The sequence below is a fragment of the Lonchura striata genome, chromosome 25 (genome assembly GCF_050655825.1).
Source record: "Lonchura striata isolate lonStrDom1 chromosome 25, ASM5065582v1, whole genome shotgun sequence".
Lineage (NCBI taxonomy): Eukaryota > Metazoa > Chordata > Aves > Passeriformes > Estrildidae > Lonchura > Lonchura striata.
The window spans coordinates 5,452,274-5,468,034 of NC_140727.1; the positions used below are offsets into that span (position 1 = coordinate 5,452,274).

The 15,761-nt window shown below is 48.0% G+C and overlaps 1 protein-coding gene across 7 annotated transcripts; it reads left to right on the top strand.

The window, feature by feature from the left end:
* The first annotated feature begins 358 nt into the window (after positions 1-358).
* Positions 359-12,740, top strand: TUFT1 (tuftelin 1). Of its 7 annotated transcripts, none has more exons than XM_085560971.1 (15): positions 359-725; positions 1,036-1,139; positions 2,743-2,832; positions 3,212-3,280; positions 4,067-4,168; positions 5,208-5,282; positions 5,988-6,095; positions 6,747-6,806; positions 7,194-7,274; positions 7,535-7,642; positions 8,833-8,927; positions 10,368-10,473; positions 10,881-10,964; positions 11,441-11,541; positions 11,987-12,740. In XM_085560971.1, exons 1-15 carry the CDS (start codon positions 374-376, stop codon positions 12,039-12,041), a joined length of 1,590 nt encoding a protein of 529 aa, XP_085417097.1. In that variant the 5' UTR covers positions 359-373; the 3' UTR covers positions 12,042-12,740. The 7 variants fall into 7 exon arrangements, with proteins under 7 accessions (XP_085417097.1, XP_085417100.1, XP_085417102.1 ...); XM_085560974.1 differs by lacking the exon at positions 359-725 and adding an exon at positions 861-913 and having other exon boundaries at positions 2,740-2,832; XM_085560976.1 differs by lacking the exon at positions 359-725 and adding an exon at positions 869-937.
* Positions 12,741-15,761: the final 3,021 nt, after the last annotated feature.

Here is a 15,761-nt window from a genome sequence, read left to right on the forward strand (position 1 = left end):
GAATTCTGGGTGGGAATTCTCGGTTGGTAATTCTGGGTGGGATTTGGGAATTCCGGCTGGGAATTCTCGGGAATTCTGGGCAGTGCCACCACTGTCCCCACACCTCCGTGCCTCAGTTTCCCCCAAGCCTTGGGGACATCCCAGGGACAGAGCGGCCGGAATTCCCTTTTCCCCCAATTCCCTTTTTTCCCAATTTCCCCCTTTTTCCCCAATTCCCTTTTTTCCCAATTTCCCCCTTTTTCCCCAATTCCCTTTTTTCCCAATTTCCCCCTTTTTCCCAATCCCGTTTTCCCCAATTTCCCCCATTTTTTCCCCAATTTCCCCTTTCCCCCCCCCCTTCCCGCAGTGGTCTCGCCCCGCCCCGCTCTCTCCCATGGGCGCGGCCGCTCTCATCTCGGCCCGGGGGGGGCGCGGCGCTCACCTGGCGGCGCTCACCTGGCGGCGCTCACCTGGCGCGGGGGCGGCGCTCACCTGGCGCGGCGCTCACCTGGCGCAGGCGCTCACCTGGCGCAGGTGCGGCGCTCACCTGGCGCGGCGCTCACCTGGCGCAGGGGCGGCGCTCACCTGGCGCAGGCGCTCACCTGGCGCGGGGGCGGCGCTCACCTGGCGGAGCTCACCTGGCGCGGCGCTCACCTGGCGCAGGTGCGGAGCTCACCTGGCGCAGGGGCGGCGCTCACCTGGCGCGGGCGCGGCGCTCACCTGGCGCAGGCGCTCACCTGGCGCAGGTGCGGAGCTCACCTGGCGCAGGGGCGGCGCTCACCTGGCGCAGGCGCTCACCTGGCGCAGGTGCGGAGCTCACCTGGCGCAGGTGCGGAGCTCACCTGGCGCAGGGGCGGCGCTCACCTGGCGCAGGCGCTCACCTGGCGCAGGTGCGGAGCTCACCTGGCGCAGGTGCGGAGCTCACCTGGCGCGGGTGCGGAGCTCACCTGGCGCAGGGGCGGCGCTCACCTGGTGCAGGCGCTCACCTGGCGCAGGTGCGGAGCTCACCTGGTGCAGGCGCTCACCTGGCGCGGGCGCGGCGCTCACCTGGCGCAGGGGCGGAGCTCACCTGGCGCAGGGGCGGCGCTCACCTGGCGGCGCTCACCTGGCGCGGGCGCGGCGGAAGCGGCGGGGCCATGGCCGCGCTCCCGGGGCCGCCGGTGAGGACCCGACCCTTCCCAATCCCTGATCCCTGATCCCAAATCCTGATCCCAAACCCCAAATCCCAAACCCCAAATCCCAAACCCCAAATCCCCAAAACCTCCCCAGCATTTCCTGCGGCGTTCCCAAAAACTTCCCGAATCTTCCGCCAAAATCCCTGGGCTCCTCCCGGAACTCCCGAGATTTCTTTCTTCTCCTTTTGGTATCCCTTTGGAATTCCCGGGATCCCGCCCCGAATTCCTCGATCCTTCCCAAAGTTCCTGGGTCTCTTCCCTAAAAATTTCAGGACCCTTTCCCGAAATTCGGTCCCCAAAATTGCCGGGCCTCTCCTTGATCCACTCCCGGAACTCCCGTGCTCTTCCCGCCCTCCTGGGAGGAGTTTGGGGGATCCCAAATCCTCTGGAATTCCCGGGACCTCTTCCCAAAATTCCCCAAATCCTTCCCACAATTCCCGAAGCCCTTAACCAAAATCCCCGGGACCCCTCCCTAAAATTGCCGCGTCCCTCCCTTTCCTCATTCCGGGGATTCCCGGGATTCCCGGGATTCTCCCTCCCTCTGGAACGACTTTCGGGGCATCGCAAATCCCTTTGGAATTTCCGGGACCCCTCCCAAAATTCCCTCGGGATCCCTTCCCTAAAAACCCCGGACTGCTCCCCACAGTTCCCGGGTCCCTTTTCCTCATTCCCGGAATTCCCAAAGTTTTGGGCGATCCCAAATCCCTTTTTCCCACCTTCCAACCCCAAACCCGTGCTGGAGTTTTCGGGATCTTCCCGGCTCCGTTTTCCCATGGAATTGCCGGGAATCCCTCCCCAAAATCCCGATTTTTTTGGGAATTCCGAACTCCAGGTGGGCGGGGCCATCCCGGCATTTTCCAGTTGGGATTTGAGGAGTTTTCCCAATTTTTTTCCCGATTTTATTTTATTTTATTTTATTTTATTTTATTTTATTTTATTTTATTTTATTTTATTTTATTTTATTTTATTTTAATTTTATTTTATTTTTATTTTTATTTTATTTTATGTTTTTATTCTTCCTTTTCCCAGCCAGTCCTTGAGGCGGGACTGGTACATTCCCAAAACTCCAACCCCGCCCCAAATCCCGGGAAATTTGGGAATTTTGTGTCTCAAATCCCACCAACCACAGGGTTTTTATGGATTTGGCAAACTCTGGGAGTTTTCCTGGGATTCCAGGCTCCTTTTCCTGCTTTTCCAGAGGCAAATTCCTCATTCCCAGCATTTTAAGGAGCAGTTTGGGATTTCTGGGAATTCCCAAAATTCCCCACTCATGAAGTTTTGGGATTCCCGATTCCAGAATTTTTGGGATTCCCTCCCCATCCTTCCAAGCTTTTTGCAAAAAACCCTTTAGCATTATGGAAAAACCTTGGAAAAATTGGAAAACTCCCCTTTGAAATTTGGGGATGGGGTCACCTTGAAATTCTGGGATGGAGTTGGGATTTTGGGATTCCTCATCCCAGGATTTTTGTGATTCCCAAAATTCCCATTCTTGGTGAATTCCCCAAAAATCCCCCCTGGGGCTGGGCAGGGCAATGAAAATTTAGGAATTTTGGGAATTTTCCAGTTCAGGGCAGATTTTTCCCAGCAGGAGCTGAGCATGAGGCGCCCCACGGAATTCCCAGAATTTCCCAGCCTGGAAGATTCTGGAGGAGGCCCCAAATCCAGCTGGAATCCAGAGGTGAGGCCTGGAATTTTTGGAAAATTCCCCCCCCCAAAATCCAAATCTGGTGTCGCTTTTCCTCCTCTTTGTCCTTCCTGATCCCAGTGGAGAAATCTGGGAAGGGTGGGATTAATCCCGGATTTTTCCTGGATTTGTTCCCATTTTTATCCCAGATTCTTCCGGGATTTATCCCAAATTTTTTGCCCCAAATGCCGATTTTTGGCCTCGGTTTAACCCTTAGGAGGCCGGGCCGGTGCCCAGTGGAGAAATCTGGGAAGGGTGGGATTAATCCTGGATTTTTCCCGGGTTTGTTCCCATTTTTATCCCAGATTCTTCCGGGATTTATCCCAAATTTTTTGCCCCAAATGCCGATTTTTGGCCTCGGTTTAACCCTTAGGAGGCCGGGCCGGTGCTGAGGCTGCGCCTGCCCCGAGACCCCCCCGGGGAGCCCCGGCCCAAACAGAAGGTGTGGAAAAAGGGAATGGGGGGAAATCTGGGAATTCCGTGGGGGAAATCCTGGGAATTGCAGGGGAAAATGAGAATTCTGGCGGGAAATGTGAGATTTTGGGGGAAAATCTGGGAGTCGGGGGCGGGGGGAGGGAGGGAAAGGGAATTTTTGGGAGGAAAAGGGGAAAATTTTGGGGGAAAAATGTGGGGTTTGTGATCGTGCTGGGAAATTTTGGGGGAATTGTGGTGGAAATTCTGGATTTGGGTGGGAAGTGGGAATTTTTTTGGGGAAAAGGGGAATGTTGGGATGATTCTGAGAATTTTTGTGGGGAATTTTTGGGTGAAAATCAGGACTTTGAGGGGGGAAAGTCAAATTTGGGATTTTTCTGGGAATTTTGGGGGAAATTCTGGGAAAAAACAATTTGGGGTCTTGGGGGGAAGTTTGGGAATTTGGGGGGGTAAAACCAGGAATTTTGGGGAGGAAAATGGGAATTCTGGGAGAATTCTGGGATTTTGGGGGTGATAATTCAAGATTTTGCGGGGGGGAAATCTGGGATTTTGTGGGAAAATCCAGGATTTTTGGGATCATTTTGGGACAGGGAACGGGCTCGTGCTTTTCCCAGATTTATCTGCAGCAGGAAACAACTGAAAATCCTGGATTTTCCATGAAAATCCTGGCATTGTCCCTCCAAATCTGGGACTTCCGGGACAATTCCTACCCAGCCACCACACTTGGGGTGGCAAATCCCAGTTCCGGGATTTCCCCAGGAATTTTTTCCCAAAATCGCCGCGTTTTCCCCCAAAGCCGGTGGGCAGAGCCTTCGCCATGGTGGCCAAGAGATCCGATGGGAATTCCTTGGCCTCGGAGTGCGTCAAATCCAAGGACGGCGACGAGGAGATCATCAAGGTGCCCCAAATCCTGGGATTTTTGGGGCTTTTGGGATCGTTCCGAGGGAGAAAAGGGGGTGGTGAAATTCCCATCGAAATTCAGGAAAAATTCCAGCGAAAACGGCCCCAAATTCCCCGAGTATTCTCCCAAAATTCCCACAAAATCCCCCGCAAAGTTCCCCTGAAATTCCCCAAAAGTTCCCACAAAACGACGCAGGAATTCACTAATTTTGGCCTCAGAATTCCCAAAATCCGGGAACGGGGATGAGGAGATCCTCAAGGTGCCCCAAATCCCAGGGTTTGAAGGGTTTTGGGATTGGGGGAAAAGGTGCCTGGGATGGTTTGGGAATTTTATCCCAAATTCCAATCAAAATCCTAGCAAATTTGTCCTCAGATTGTCCCTAAATTTCCCGAAAATTCCTGAGAAATTCCCCACAACTTGTCCCCAAGTTCACTGCAATTCCAAAAAAAATTCCCCAAAACGACCACAAAATTCCCCAATATTTTCCAAAAACTTCTCCCAAATTCCCCTAAAATTGCCCCAAAAAGTGACCAAAAAATTCTCACAAAATTCCCCACAATATTCCCTTCAAGTTCCCACATTTTCCTTGGATCTGGGGATGGATTTGAAGGGTTTTGGGGAATTCCAGGTGGATTTCCTGGGATTCAGTTTGGATTTTGGGAAATTCTATGTGGAATTTTGGAAATTCCGTGTGGAATTTCAGAGCATTCCAGGTGAATCTGGAGGAAAATCCCGTGTGGAATTTTAGAGATAAAATACGGATGGTTTTGGATTTAGTGGGAATTCGAGGGACCCCAGGTGGAATTTCGGGAATTCCTTGTGGATTTCAGGGAATTCCACTCCCTGGGAGCAACACAGGCGGGGAAACCCCTCCCAGAAAAAAACCCAGAAAATTCCAATTTAACGGGAAAATTCGGGGACAAAAAATTCCAGGAAATGTTGGGAAGCGTTGCCCCGACCCCTCCGGATCCGCTGGAATTCCTGGAGAGGTTCAGGAAATTCCCAATCCCGTTTTTATTCCCGTTTTCCCTCCCAGGTTTATCTCAAGGCTCGCGCCGACCACGAGGAGCCGGTGACGCAACTCAAGAGCGAAGTCCGGCACATCCAGGAGGTGAAATTCCCAAAATTCCACCAAATTCCCTGAAAATCCTGCAAAATCCCTGCAAAGTCCCCCAAATCCTCCCGAATTCCCATGAAATTTCAGCAGAAAATTCCCCTGAATTAAAAAAAAAATTCCCATAAAATTCCTCCCAAAATCCCCCTCAAAATTCCCCCCAAAATATGCCAAAATTCCCAAAAAGTTACTACAAAATTCTTTTTCAAATTCCCTGATTTTCCCACAAAATTCCCTGAGTTCACGGAAAATTCACAAAACATCTTCCCAAAATTCCCGAGAAGTCTTCCCACAGTTCTCCAAATCTTGGCCCAAATTCCCCCAAAAACTCCCAAAATGTTCCCCTCAAAATTTCCCCAAATTTCCCCCAAAATTTCCACAGATGCCCCCGAATTCCACCAAAATTTCTCTGAATTCCCCTGAAATTTCCACAAAATTCCTTCAAATTTTCCCCGAATCATCCCAAAATTCCCCAAAAATTCCTGTAGAATTCCCCCCAAAATTTTTCCTGCATTTTCTCCAAATTCCCAAAAAGTTCCCCGGACTTCCGAATTTTATTTGAATTTATTTTAATTTCATTGGATTTCCCCCCATTTCTATTTGGATTTTTTTCCCTTTTTTTTGCCCCCTCCCAATTCCCTGGAAGTTCCCAAATTTCACAAAAAACCCCAAATTTTCCCTTCTTTTCCCCATTTTTCCCAGGTTGGGAGTGCCCTCAAAAAACTCCGGGAAGATTTGAACACCAAACTTCAGGCCCATACGGAATTTCGCGAATTCCGGGAATTTCACGAATTCCAGGAAAGCTCAGAGGTAAAAAATTAGGGAATTACAAAGAAAAAGTGTGGAATTTTCCCCTGAAAAAACAATCCCAGAGGGATTTTGGGTAGAAAAAGTGGAAAAATCCCAATTTTTCTCATGGGAAAAGGGGAAATACCCATTTTTTTTTGAGGGGAAAAAGGGAGGCATTCCCATTTTTGAGGTGGTAAAAGGGAAACATTCCAATTTTTTGTGATGGAAAACAGGAAAATTCCAATTTTGGGGTGAAAAATGTGAAATTTGGGATTTTCTGGAGGGATTTCAGGACTCCCAGGGATGATCCTGAAATTTTGGAGCTGCTACATTGCCAAAATTCCCAAATTTTGCCCGAAATTGGGAAGCAGGAGCAGGTCCAAGAAATAAAAAAATGGGAATAAATCCATTGAAATTTAGGAATAAATGGACTTAAAGAGGGAATAAATTTGTTGAAACATGGGAAATGGGACAAAATTCTTGGATTTAAAAATGTGGAAAAAATTTGGGAATAAACCTATTAAAATTGGGAAAAGGGCTTTGAAAAAATAGGGGAATAATGGGAATACATCCGTTGAAATTAGGGAGAAGGAAACTGGGAAATTAGAAATCCTGGGAGTTAAAAAAGTCTGGGATAAATCCCGATTTTCCCCCTTTTTTCGTGGATTCCAGGTGGTGCTGGAGAAGCGGAACCAGAGCTGCTCCTGCCGGGGAAATTCCCAGGAAAACCCGGTAGGGAATGGAAAAAATCCTGGAGTTTTCTGGGATGGGATTTAGGATCAGGGTAAAAACATGTAAGAAACCCTTTTTCCACCCAAAAATGGGGAACACTTGGGATTAATTTGGGATTTTTGGCGTTTTCCACCAAATTTCAAGTCCTGAAATTCTGAGCTTTAACTGGGATTTGGTTCTGTTTTTAGCTAAAAATCCCAACTTTTGGGAATTTTTGAGCCTTTGGAAAATTCAAACGTTGGGATTCTTGACCTCTGGGAAAGCTCAGAAATGTGGGAATTTCCGACGTCTCGGGAACGCCAGATTTGGGGGATTTTGGAGCTCTTGGAAAAACACGGAATTTGGGAATTTGGGGCCGTTTGGGAATTTTTGGGGCCGTTCCCACAGGAGGACCCCGAGGCCCCGCAGCTCCTCTGGAGGCTCCAGGAGGCGGAAAAGCGGCACCAGCTGGAGCGGGACGGCCTCGAGGTGAGCCTGGAATTCCAGCCGAAAATCCCGAATTCCACCCAGATTCGGGAATCTCGGGGGAGGGCTTTGCCCGAATTCCGGGATTTCCGGGGCGGTTTTGTCCAAATGTTGGAATTTGAGAGGAGATCTTGGTTTTTTTTTGAGGGACTGTTCCCCCTGGGGCTCTTGGAGGGATGTCCAGGCCAGTTGGGAATGTGTCCTGAGAGGCGGAATTCCCGGAATTCCCGGAATTCCCGGAATTCCCGGGTCTCCCGTTGCAGAGGGCGCTGCTGCGGTGTCAGCAGGACGTGGAGCGGGCGAATTCCGCCCGCAGCCGGGCGGAGGCGGAGGCGGAGCGGCTCCAGAGGCTCCTGGCAGGCATGGAGAAGGTGATTTGGGATCGGGACTGGGGACTCTGGGATGTGGATTGGGATTGGGAGGAGCTGGGGCCATTCCCTGTATCCCACTAGCCCATTCCTGAGATCTTGAGCCATTCCTGGTTTCCCGCGATCCCATCCCTGGATCCCATTCCTGGATCCCACTATCCCATCCCTGGATCCCACTATCCCATTCCCAGATCCCAATCCCGTATCCCATTATCCCATCCCTGGATCCCATTCCTGGATCCCATTATCCCATTCCTGGATCCCATTATCCCATTCCTTTATCCCATTATCCCATCCCTGGATCCCATTCCTTTATCCCATTATCCCATCCCTGGATCCCATTCCTGGATCCCATTATCCCATTCCTGGATCCCATTATCCCATTCCTTTATCCCATTATCCCATTCCCTTATCCCATCATCCCATTCCTGGATCCCATTCCTGGATCCCAATCCCGTATCCCATTATCCCATCCCTGGATCCCATTCCTTTATCCCATTATCCCATCCCTGGATCCCAATCCCGTATCCCATTATCCCATCCCTGGATCCCATTCCTTTATCCCATTATCCCATTCCTTTATCCCATTATCCCATTCCCTTATCCCATTATCCCATTCCTTTATCCCATTATCCCATTCTTGTATCCCATCATCCCATTCCTGGATCCCATTCCTGGATCCCATTCCCGTATCCCTTTATCCCATTATCCCATTCCTGGATCCCAATCCCGTATCCCATTATCCCATTCCTGTATCCCACTATTCCATTCCTGGATCCCATTCCTGGATTCCATTCCCTTATCCCACTATCCCATTCCTGTATCCCATTATCCCATTCCTGTATCCCCTTATCCCATTCCCTTATCCCATTATCCCATTCCTGTATCCCATTATCCCATTCCCGGATCCCATTCCCAGATCCCATTCCCTTATCCCACTATCCCATTCCTGGATCCCATTCCCGTATCCCATTATCCCATTATCCCATTCCCGGATCCCATTCCCAGATCCCATTCCCTTTTCCCATTATCCCATTCCCAGATCCCATTCCCTTATCCCACTATCCCATTCCTGGATCCCACTATCCCATTCCCTTATCCCATTATCCCATTCCCTTATCCCACTATCCCATTCCTGGATCCCATTCCCGGATCCCACTCCTGGATCCCATTTTCCCATTCCCAATCCGCAGGATCACCGGGATCTGCTGGCGCAGATGGAGTCGGGACAGGCGGAGCTGGAGCGGCTCCGGAAGGAGGAAGGGGAGAGAGCGGCACAGCAGGAGCGGTGGGAATCTGGGAATGGGAATTCTGGGAATGGGGAATCTGGGAATGGGAATCTGGGAATGGGAATCTGGGAATGGGAATTCTGGGAATGGGAATTCTGGGAATGGGAATCTGGGAATGGGGAATCTGGGAATGGGAATTCTGGGAACGGGGAATCTGGGAATGGGAATTCTGGGAATGGGAATTCTGGGAATGGGAATTCTGGGAACGGGGAATCTGGGAATGGGAATCTGGGAATGGGGAATCTGGGAATGGGAATCTGGGAACGGGGAATCTGGGAATGGGAATTCTGGGAATGGGAATTCTGGGAATGGGAATTCTGGGAATGGGAATTCTGGGAATGGGGAATCTGGGAATGGGAATTCTGGGAATGGGGAATCTGGGAATGGGGAATCTGGGAATGGGAATTCTGGGAATGGGGGAATCTGGGAACGGGGGAATCTGGGAATGGGGAATCTGGGAATGGGAATCTGGGAATGGGAATTCTGGGAATGGGAATTCTGGGAACGGGGAATCTGGGAATGGGAATCTGGGAATGGGAATTCTGGGAATGGGAATTCTGGGAATGGGAATTCTGGGAACGGGGAATCTGGGAATGGGAATCTGGGAATGGGAATTCTGGGAATGGGAATTCTGGGAACGGGGAATCTCGGAATGGGAATTCCGGGAATGGGAATCTGGGAATGGGAATTCTGGGAACGGGGAATCTGGGAATGGGAATCTGGGAATGGGAATCTGGGAATGGGGAATCTGGGAACGGGGAATCTGGGAATGGGAATCTGGGAATGGGGAATCTGGGAATGGGGAATCTGGGATGGGAATTCTGGGAATGGGAATTCTGGGAATGGGGAATCTGGGAATGGGAATTCTGGGAATGGGGAATCTGGGAATGGGAATTCTGGGAACGGGGGAATCCTGGGATGGGAATGCTGGCAATGAGAAAATCCCAGGAATGCCCAATTCCTGGGATCCGGACTCCTTCCCAATATACAATGGATTTTTGGGATGGGCATTCACAGTTTTTTGGGGGGATGGACATTCCCACATTTTTTTGGGATGGGCATTCCCAGGTATTTTTTTGGGTGAGCATTCCTGGTTTTTTTCGTGGTGGACATTCCCAGGCTTTTGTTTTGCAGGTGGGCATTCCCTTTTTTTTTTTTTTTGAGTGGGAATTCCAGAGTTGTTTTGCTGTGAACATTCCCAGTTTATTTTAGGTGAACATTCCCATTTTTTTTTTTTTTTGGGATCAGCATTCCCAAGTTTTTTTTCTGTGAGCAATCCCAGTTTTTTTAGCTGAACGCTCCCATTTTTTTTTTGGATGTGACCATCCCCAGGCTGTTTCGGGAGTAGGAATTCCAGGTTTTTTTTTGTTTTTTTTTGATGTGGGCATTCTCAGTTTTTTTGGAGGCATTCCTGGAGATTTTTCCTGGTATTTTCTCAGCTCATCCCAGCTGGAGAAGGAGGTGGCAGCGCTCCGGGAGAAAATCCATCACCTGGACGACATGCTCAAGAGCCAGCAGCGCAAAGTCCGCCAGATGATCGAGCAGGTGATGGGAAAACTGGGAAAAAGCCCAGGGAATCCAGGGAAAAATTCTGGGAAAAAAAGAGGAAATGCAGGGAAAAACAGGGGAAAACACCAGGAAAAACTGGGGAAAAATCTGGGGAAAAAATGGGGGAAAAATTTTTAAAAATCGGAGAAAAACTTGGGGAAAAACCAGAGGAAAACCCAGGAAAATTCTGGGAAAACCTAAGAAAAAAAACTGGGAAAAACCATGAAAAAATCTGGGAAAAACTGGGAAAAAAAACCCAGGAAAAAACAGGAAAAAAATATGGGAAAAATCCAGGCAAAACCAGGAAAATATCCAGGAAAAAACAGCGGGGAAAAGGGAAAAACCAGGAAAAACCCAGAAAAAATGGTGGAAATTGCCAATCCCTTGGGAATGTGTGGTTGCAGCTGCAGAATTCCAAGAGCGTGATCCATGCCAAGGACGCGGCGATCCAGGAGCTGAAGGAAAGGGTTTCCTACCTGGAAGCAGAGGTGGGGCCCGGAATTCCGGCGGCTCAATCCGACCTTGGACCTGTTTGGAATGTTGGGATTGGGGCTGGGCGCCTCCTGGGGGTGCTTGGGGAACTGGGAATGGGGGAAAAGCGGGAAAAATGTGGGAAAAGGGAGGGAATCAAGGCTTAGAAAATCTCAAAAGACCAAAAAAAAACCCAGAGAAAACCTGAATTCCCAATCGGAGCCGGACCGTTTCCACCAGGATTTGGGGAATTCCTGGGAATTCCCAAGGCAAAAGTGAGATTGAGGATTTTGAGAGGGGAAATTCCCCCTGATCCTCATTTTTCCTGGGACAAACCTTCCCAAATAACTCAGGAACTCCCCAGTCCATTCCCACGCTCCAAATTCCCCCAAATCCCAAAAATTCCTGTTCCGGGCACCGCAGGACCATCCCAAGGCAGCTCCCCAGGCTTGGAAAACCCTTTCCCGATCCCAAATCCCATTTTTTTCACCAGAATCTGGAGATGCACGACCGGATCGAGCACCTGATCGAGAAACAAGTGAGCCGGGGCGGGAGCAGCGCCCGCGCACGCTCCAAGTCGGAATACGTCAGCAGGTGCTCGGGAATTCCGGGAATTCCGGCATCAGGGTCGGGAATTCCGGGATTTGGGTCGGGAATGCCAGGATCTCTTCTGGATTTGGGGATTCTCCTTGGATTGGGCAACGAACTTTTTCAATTCGGGGCTGCAGTTTTGGAAGTGCCCTGTGGAGTTTGGAATTTTCTTACGGATTTGGGGATTTTCTTTGGGATTTTGGGATGAACTGTTGGATTTTGGGATTCTCTTCTGGATTTAGGGACCAACTTTGGGAATTTTGGGATGTCTTTCACATTTGGGGGTAATTGAAATCTCCCCTAATTTTTCCACGTCTCCAGCAGATTCCAAATCCCTCCTGCAGGAATTTTTGGGAATCCAATCACCCCAAAACCCTTTTCCCTGTTTTTTTTTTTTTCTTCCTCCTGAAAATTCTTTTTTTTCCCTTCTTTTTTCCCTTTTTCCCAGCAAACGCCTCCCGGGCCCGAAGCCGCTGCCCCTGATCCGAGTGGTGGAAACCTGAATTTCGGGATCCGGGCCCAGCTAGACCCTTCCCTTCTGGAATGATCGGAATTCCCAGCTGGACTCAGAGCTCTTCCCGAGGGAAGAGGTTTGGGATTGCCTAGGGCACGATTCCAGGTTGGAATCGGGAAATTTTCCCCTTTTTCCCAGCGATTTTCCGGCTCTTGCCATTCCTGTGTGGATTCCAGAGGTATTTCCCAACTGGATTCGAGATTTCACCTTTTTTTTTTCCTGGGAGTTTCCAAATCAAAATCTTGGATTCTGCTTTTTTCCTGAAGAAAAATTCCAAAAATCTGGGAGCCACCACCTCCGACCTCCAGCACCACTCTTGGACTTGGAAAATGCTCTCCCAACCCTAAAAATTCCATGTTTTCCCCTCAGAATCCTGTGTTTTTCTGACAGAATTCCGGGGTTTTCCTGCAGAATTCCATGCTTTTCCCCCCCACATGATTATTGTTGGAATTCCCGTGATTTTTGGGATTTTATTCCCTGTATTTATTTCCCTAAATTATCAGAGTCTCCTGGTGAGGTGGGGAATGGGCACAGGCCAGAATTCCTGGGAATTTTGGCCCAGGACTGTCCCAGTCCCACGTTTGACCCTGGAGGCTCCAACCGGGATCCCTCGGGATTCCCTTAGAATTTTTTAATTCCCGCTTTTCGTATTAAAAATAAAAAATTCCATCTGCTTTAAATCCCAGAAGTTTTGGTTGGTTGGAAAATATTTAGAATTTTTGGGGGGAAGTTGGGGTTTTTTGGCTTTTTGGTTTTTCCAGGTCCTGATTCCATGGGAATGGAGAAACTTTGGGATTAGGATTTTCCCAGGACTGGGATTTTCCCAGTTTTCAAAACCAGGGCGGCTCAGGCTGGGAATTTGGGGATTTTTCCAGGATTTTTTTTTTTTTTTTTGGCTTTTGGGGTTTTTCCATGTCCTGATTCCATGGGAATAGGGTAATTTTGGGATTGGGATTAGGATTTTTCTGGTTCCCAAAACGTGGGCAACTCAGAATGGGATTTGAGGGGTCTCGGATTCACCTCTGGATGCCCAAAATTCCTCTCCAAAGGGACCCCCAAGATCCATGGATTTCCTGGGAGCACCTGAGACCCTCGGGAATGACCAAGAGAGGACTCCAAGGACAACTGGGAAAGGCCAAGGGATTACTGGGAATGACCAAGGTAGAAAATGAAAAAGGGAGGGAGAAATGAAAATAAAAACACAGAAAAATACAGGGAAATAGAGAAAAAAAAAAGATAAAAAGGAGTAAAGGAAAAAGAGAGAAAAAAGGAAAGCAAAAGAGAGAAAAATAAATGGAAAAAAAAAGAAAAAATGAGAAAGAGTGGAAAAAAGAGGAAAACAAAAAAGGAGAGCAAAAGAGAGAAATGGAGGAAGAAAAAGACACACACAAAAAACAAAACAGAAAAGAAGAAAAGGGGAAATTTGGGGTTGATTTTAGGGAGGACTTGGGTGATCTTGGGGATTTTTTGTGGAATTTTTCAGGGGATTTTTCGGTCCCCCTGGGCCGCCCAGGGATTTGGGGACATTTAAGGGGATTGAGGGGTGATTTGGGGTGATTTTCAGGGGATTTTCAGTGATTTTTTAACCCATTTTTATACCTACTTTAACTCCCTTTAATCACTATTTTTATTCCTATGTATTTCCCAGTTTCCAATTTTTATGCCCATTTTTGTTCTTTATATACCTGTTTTTACTCTTTTTATCCATATTTGAACCCATTTTATCCCAATTTTTAACTCTTTAAAAACTATTTTATTCCCATTTATTACCAATTTCCTCCCGCATTTTAATCTATTTTAGCCATTTTTATACCCATTTTTACCCAATCCCACTGGATTTTGGGACCCAAAATGATTCCAGCAGAAGCTGAAGCACTCCTAAAACGGGGAAGATTCCCCTAAAAAAAATCGCAAATGCTCCCAATTTTTTATTATTGATTTTTTCATTCCAGGCAATTTGTTATCCTTTCCCCATTTCTGGGCAATTTCCACCAAAAAATTTTGGAATTCCGGGAATTTTAGGGAACAATTTTTAGGGGCAATCGCCAAACTGTGGCCAACGAGCACCAGCCAGGGCCAGGGGCCCCTGGGCACGAACTCCGGCCCTTTTCCCTGGGAAAGCAAACTCGCCAGTCCCGGTTCCTGACGTCAGTTTGCGATTTTTGCTTGGGTTCATCCAGGCAACCCCTCATTGACATGAAAGCAGCTTGGGTCCACAACACATCCTTCTCCATTCAGATTTTAAAGGGGCAACCCTTTTTTCATGGCTTCTGGCTCTTGGACTCTGTCGCTGGCCCTATTCTGTGTGAAACATGGCTCTCCCTCTTCACTTCCTGATGTCAATTTTGAGGAGGTCCTTGTCTCTTCCAGGACAGGCAGAATTCTTGCTGTCAGCAGTTTTGCTGCTGGATAAATCCTGTGCCATTCAGAACAAAAAGATGTAGAAAGTCACCTGGAGCCACAGGCCTTGTGACCCGACCTCTGCCCTTTTTCCGTGTAAAACCTACCTCACCCTCCCTGTGTGTTGATGTGTGTTCACTGGAGGCGTGCTGCTCTCCAAAGGCAGTGAGAGTTCCTGGTGTTGGCAGCTGGTGTCTGCGAGAAATCATTCACTGTTTGCAATTTTGGAAGCACAATTCCTGTTTGGCCAGGGGAAAGACTGTTAATTATCTTGGCAATGAAAATCTGGCACCGCATTGTTGAAGGGTCTGGCAAAGGCCTGCGTAGGGAAGGGAACACCCCACAGGACCTTTCTTCACCTCATCCCCCACTCCTAGGTGTAGCAGCTCCCCGTGTGAGCAGCTGCTTTCAGTGCAGCTACCTGGGCACACCTGCACAGGGAGCTGCTAATCCCGAGGGGCTAACAGGGGTATCCCAAGTGTCCCTCCAGGAGCTATGGCTGGAACATCCAGCAGGGATCGGGGAGCAGCCGGACCCACCCGGGCACGAGCATCCCTTTGAGAAAATGCCAAGGGAAGAGCCCTCTTGCCAAGGGGCAGCACCTGAGCAGGCCGGGCAGCATGTGGGGTTCCACGGGAGAGCTTTCAACTTTCCCCTTTTATTGTGTCAGTCCCTCCTTAGAACCCCCAGACCTTCCACAGCGCTCCCAGAAAAAAGAGGGGTTATGGAGAGAAAAGGGGTTTAAATTGTGGGAAAAAGCTTCCTTTTCCATTATTTCTTGTGTTCAAATCATGAGGGAATCCACTTCCCCTGCAATTTGTAATGCAGGGTGTATTCAATATATATTCAAGTATTGTTTATAGAAAGATTTTTGTGTTTTGTTTTTGTTTTTATTTGGTTAGAGGCAGGGCATTAATGGAAAAAATATGAATATACATTTTATTTTGATATCGTTCTAAATATGGAAATATATATTCAATATATACAGATATATATAAAATATAAAATAGAAATAAAAATAGTATTAGGAAGAGATAGACTATAAATAACACCATACATCAATCTACATTTAAAATGTAAATTTGACTATAAATGCGAAAAATAGAAATAAATTTAAATGGAGTTTAAATAAAGGGTTTTTTAAAAAGATTTTTACTTGGATAGAGTCAAGTTTTTATTTTAATCAATATAAACCTTTTAGAACTCTAAATCTAACTATAGAAATATGTAAGCAATCTATTAAGATATGTATAAAAATATAAAATATAATAAAATATAATAAATGGAATAAATGTAAGGAATTATGAAA

What these genes read in the sequence shown, in the direction of transcription:
- TUFT1 (XM_085560971.1), top strand. Translation starts at nt 374, where the DNA reads ATGGGCGCGGCCGCTCTCATCTCGGCCCGGGGGGGGCGCGGCGCTCAC. An exon ending in CAGGCGCTCACCTGGCGCAG is followed by an intron (nt 726 to 1,035) that starts GTGCGGAGCTCA and finishes CACCTGGCGCAG; the next exon opens with GGGCGGAGCTCACCTGGCGC. An exon ending in TCCGCCAGATGATCGAGCAG is followed by an intron (nt 10,474 to 10,880) that starts GTGATGGGAAAA and finishes GTGTGGTTGCAG; the next exon opens with CTGCAGAATTCCAAGAGCGT.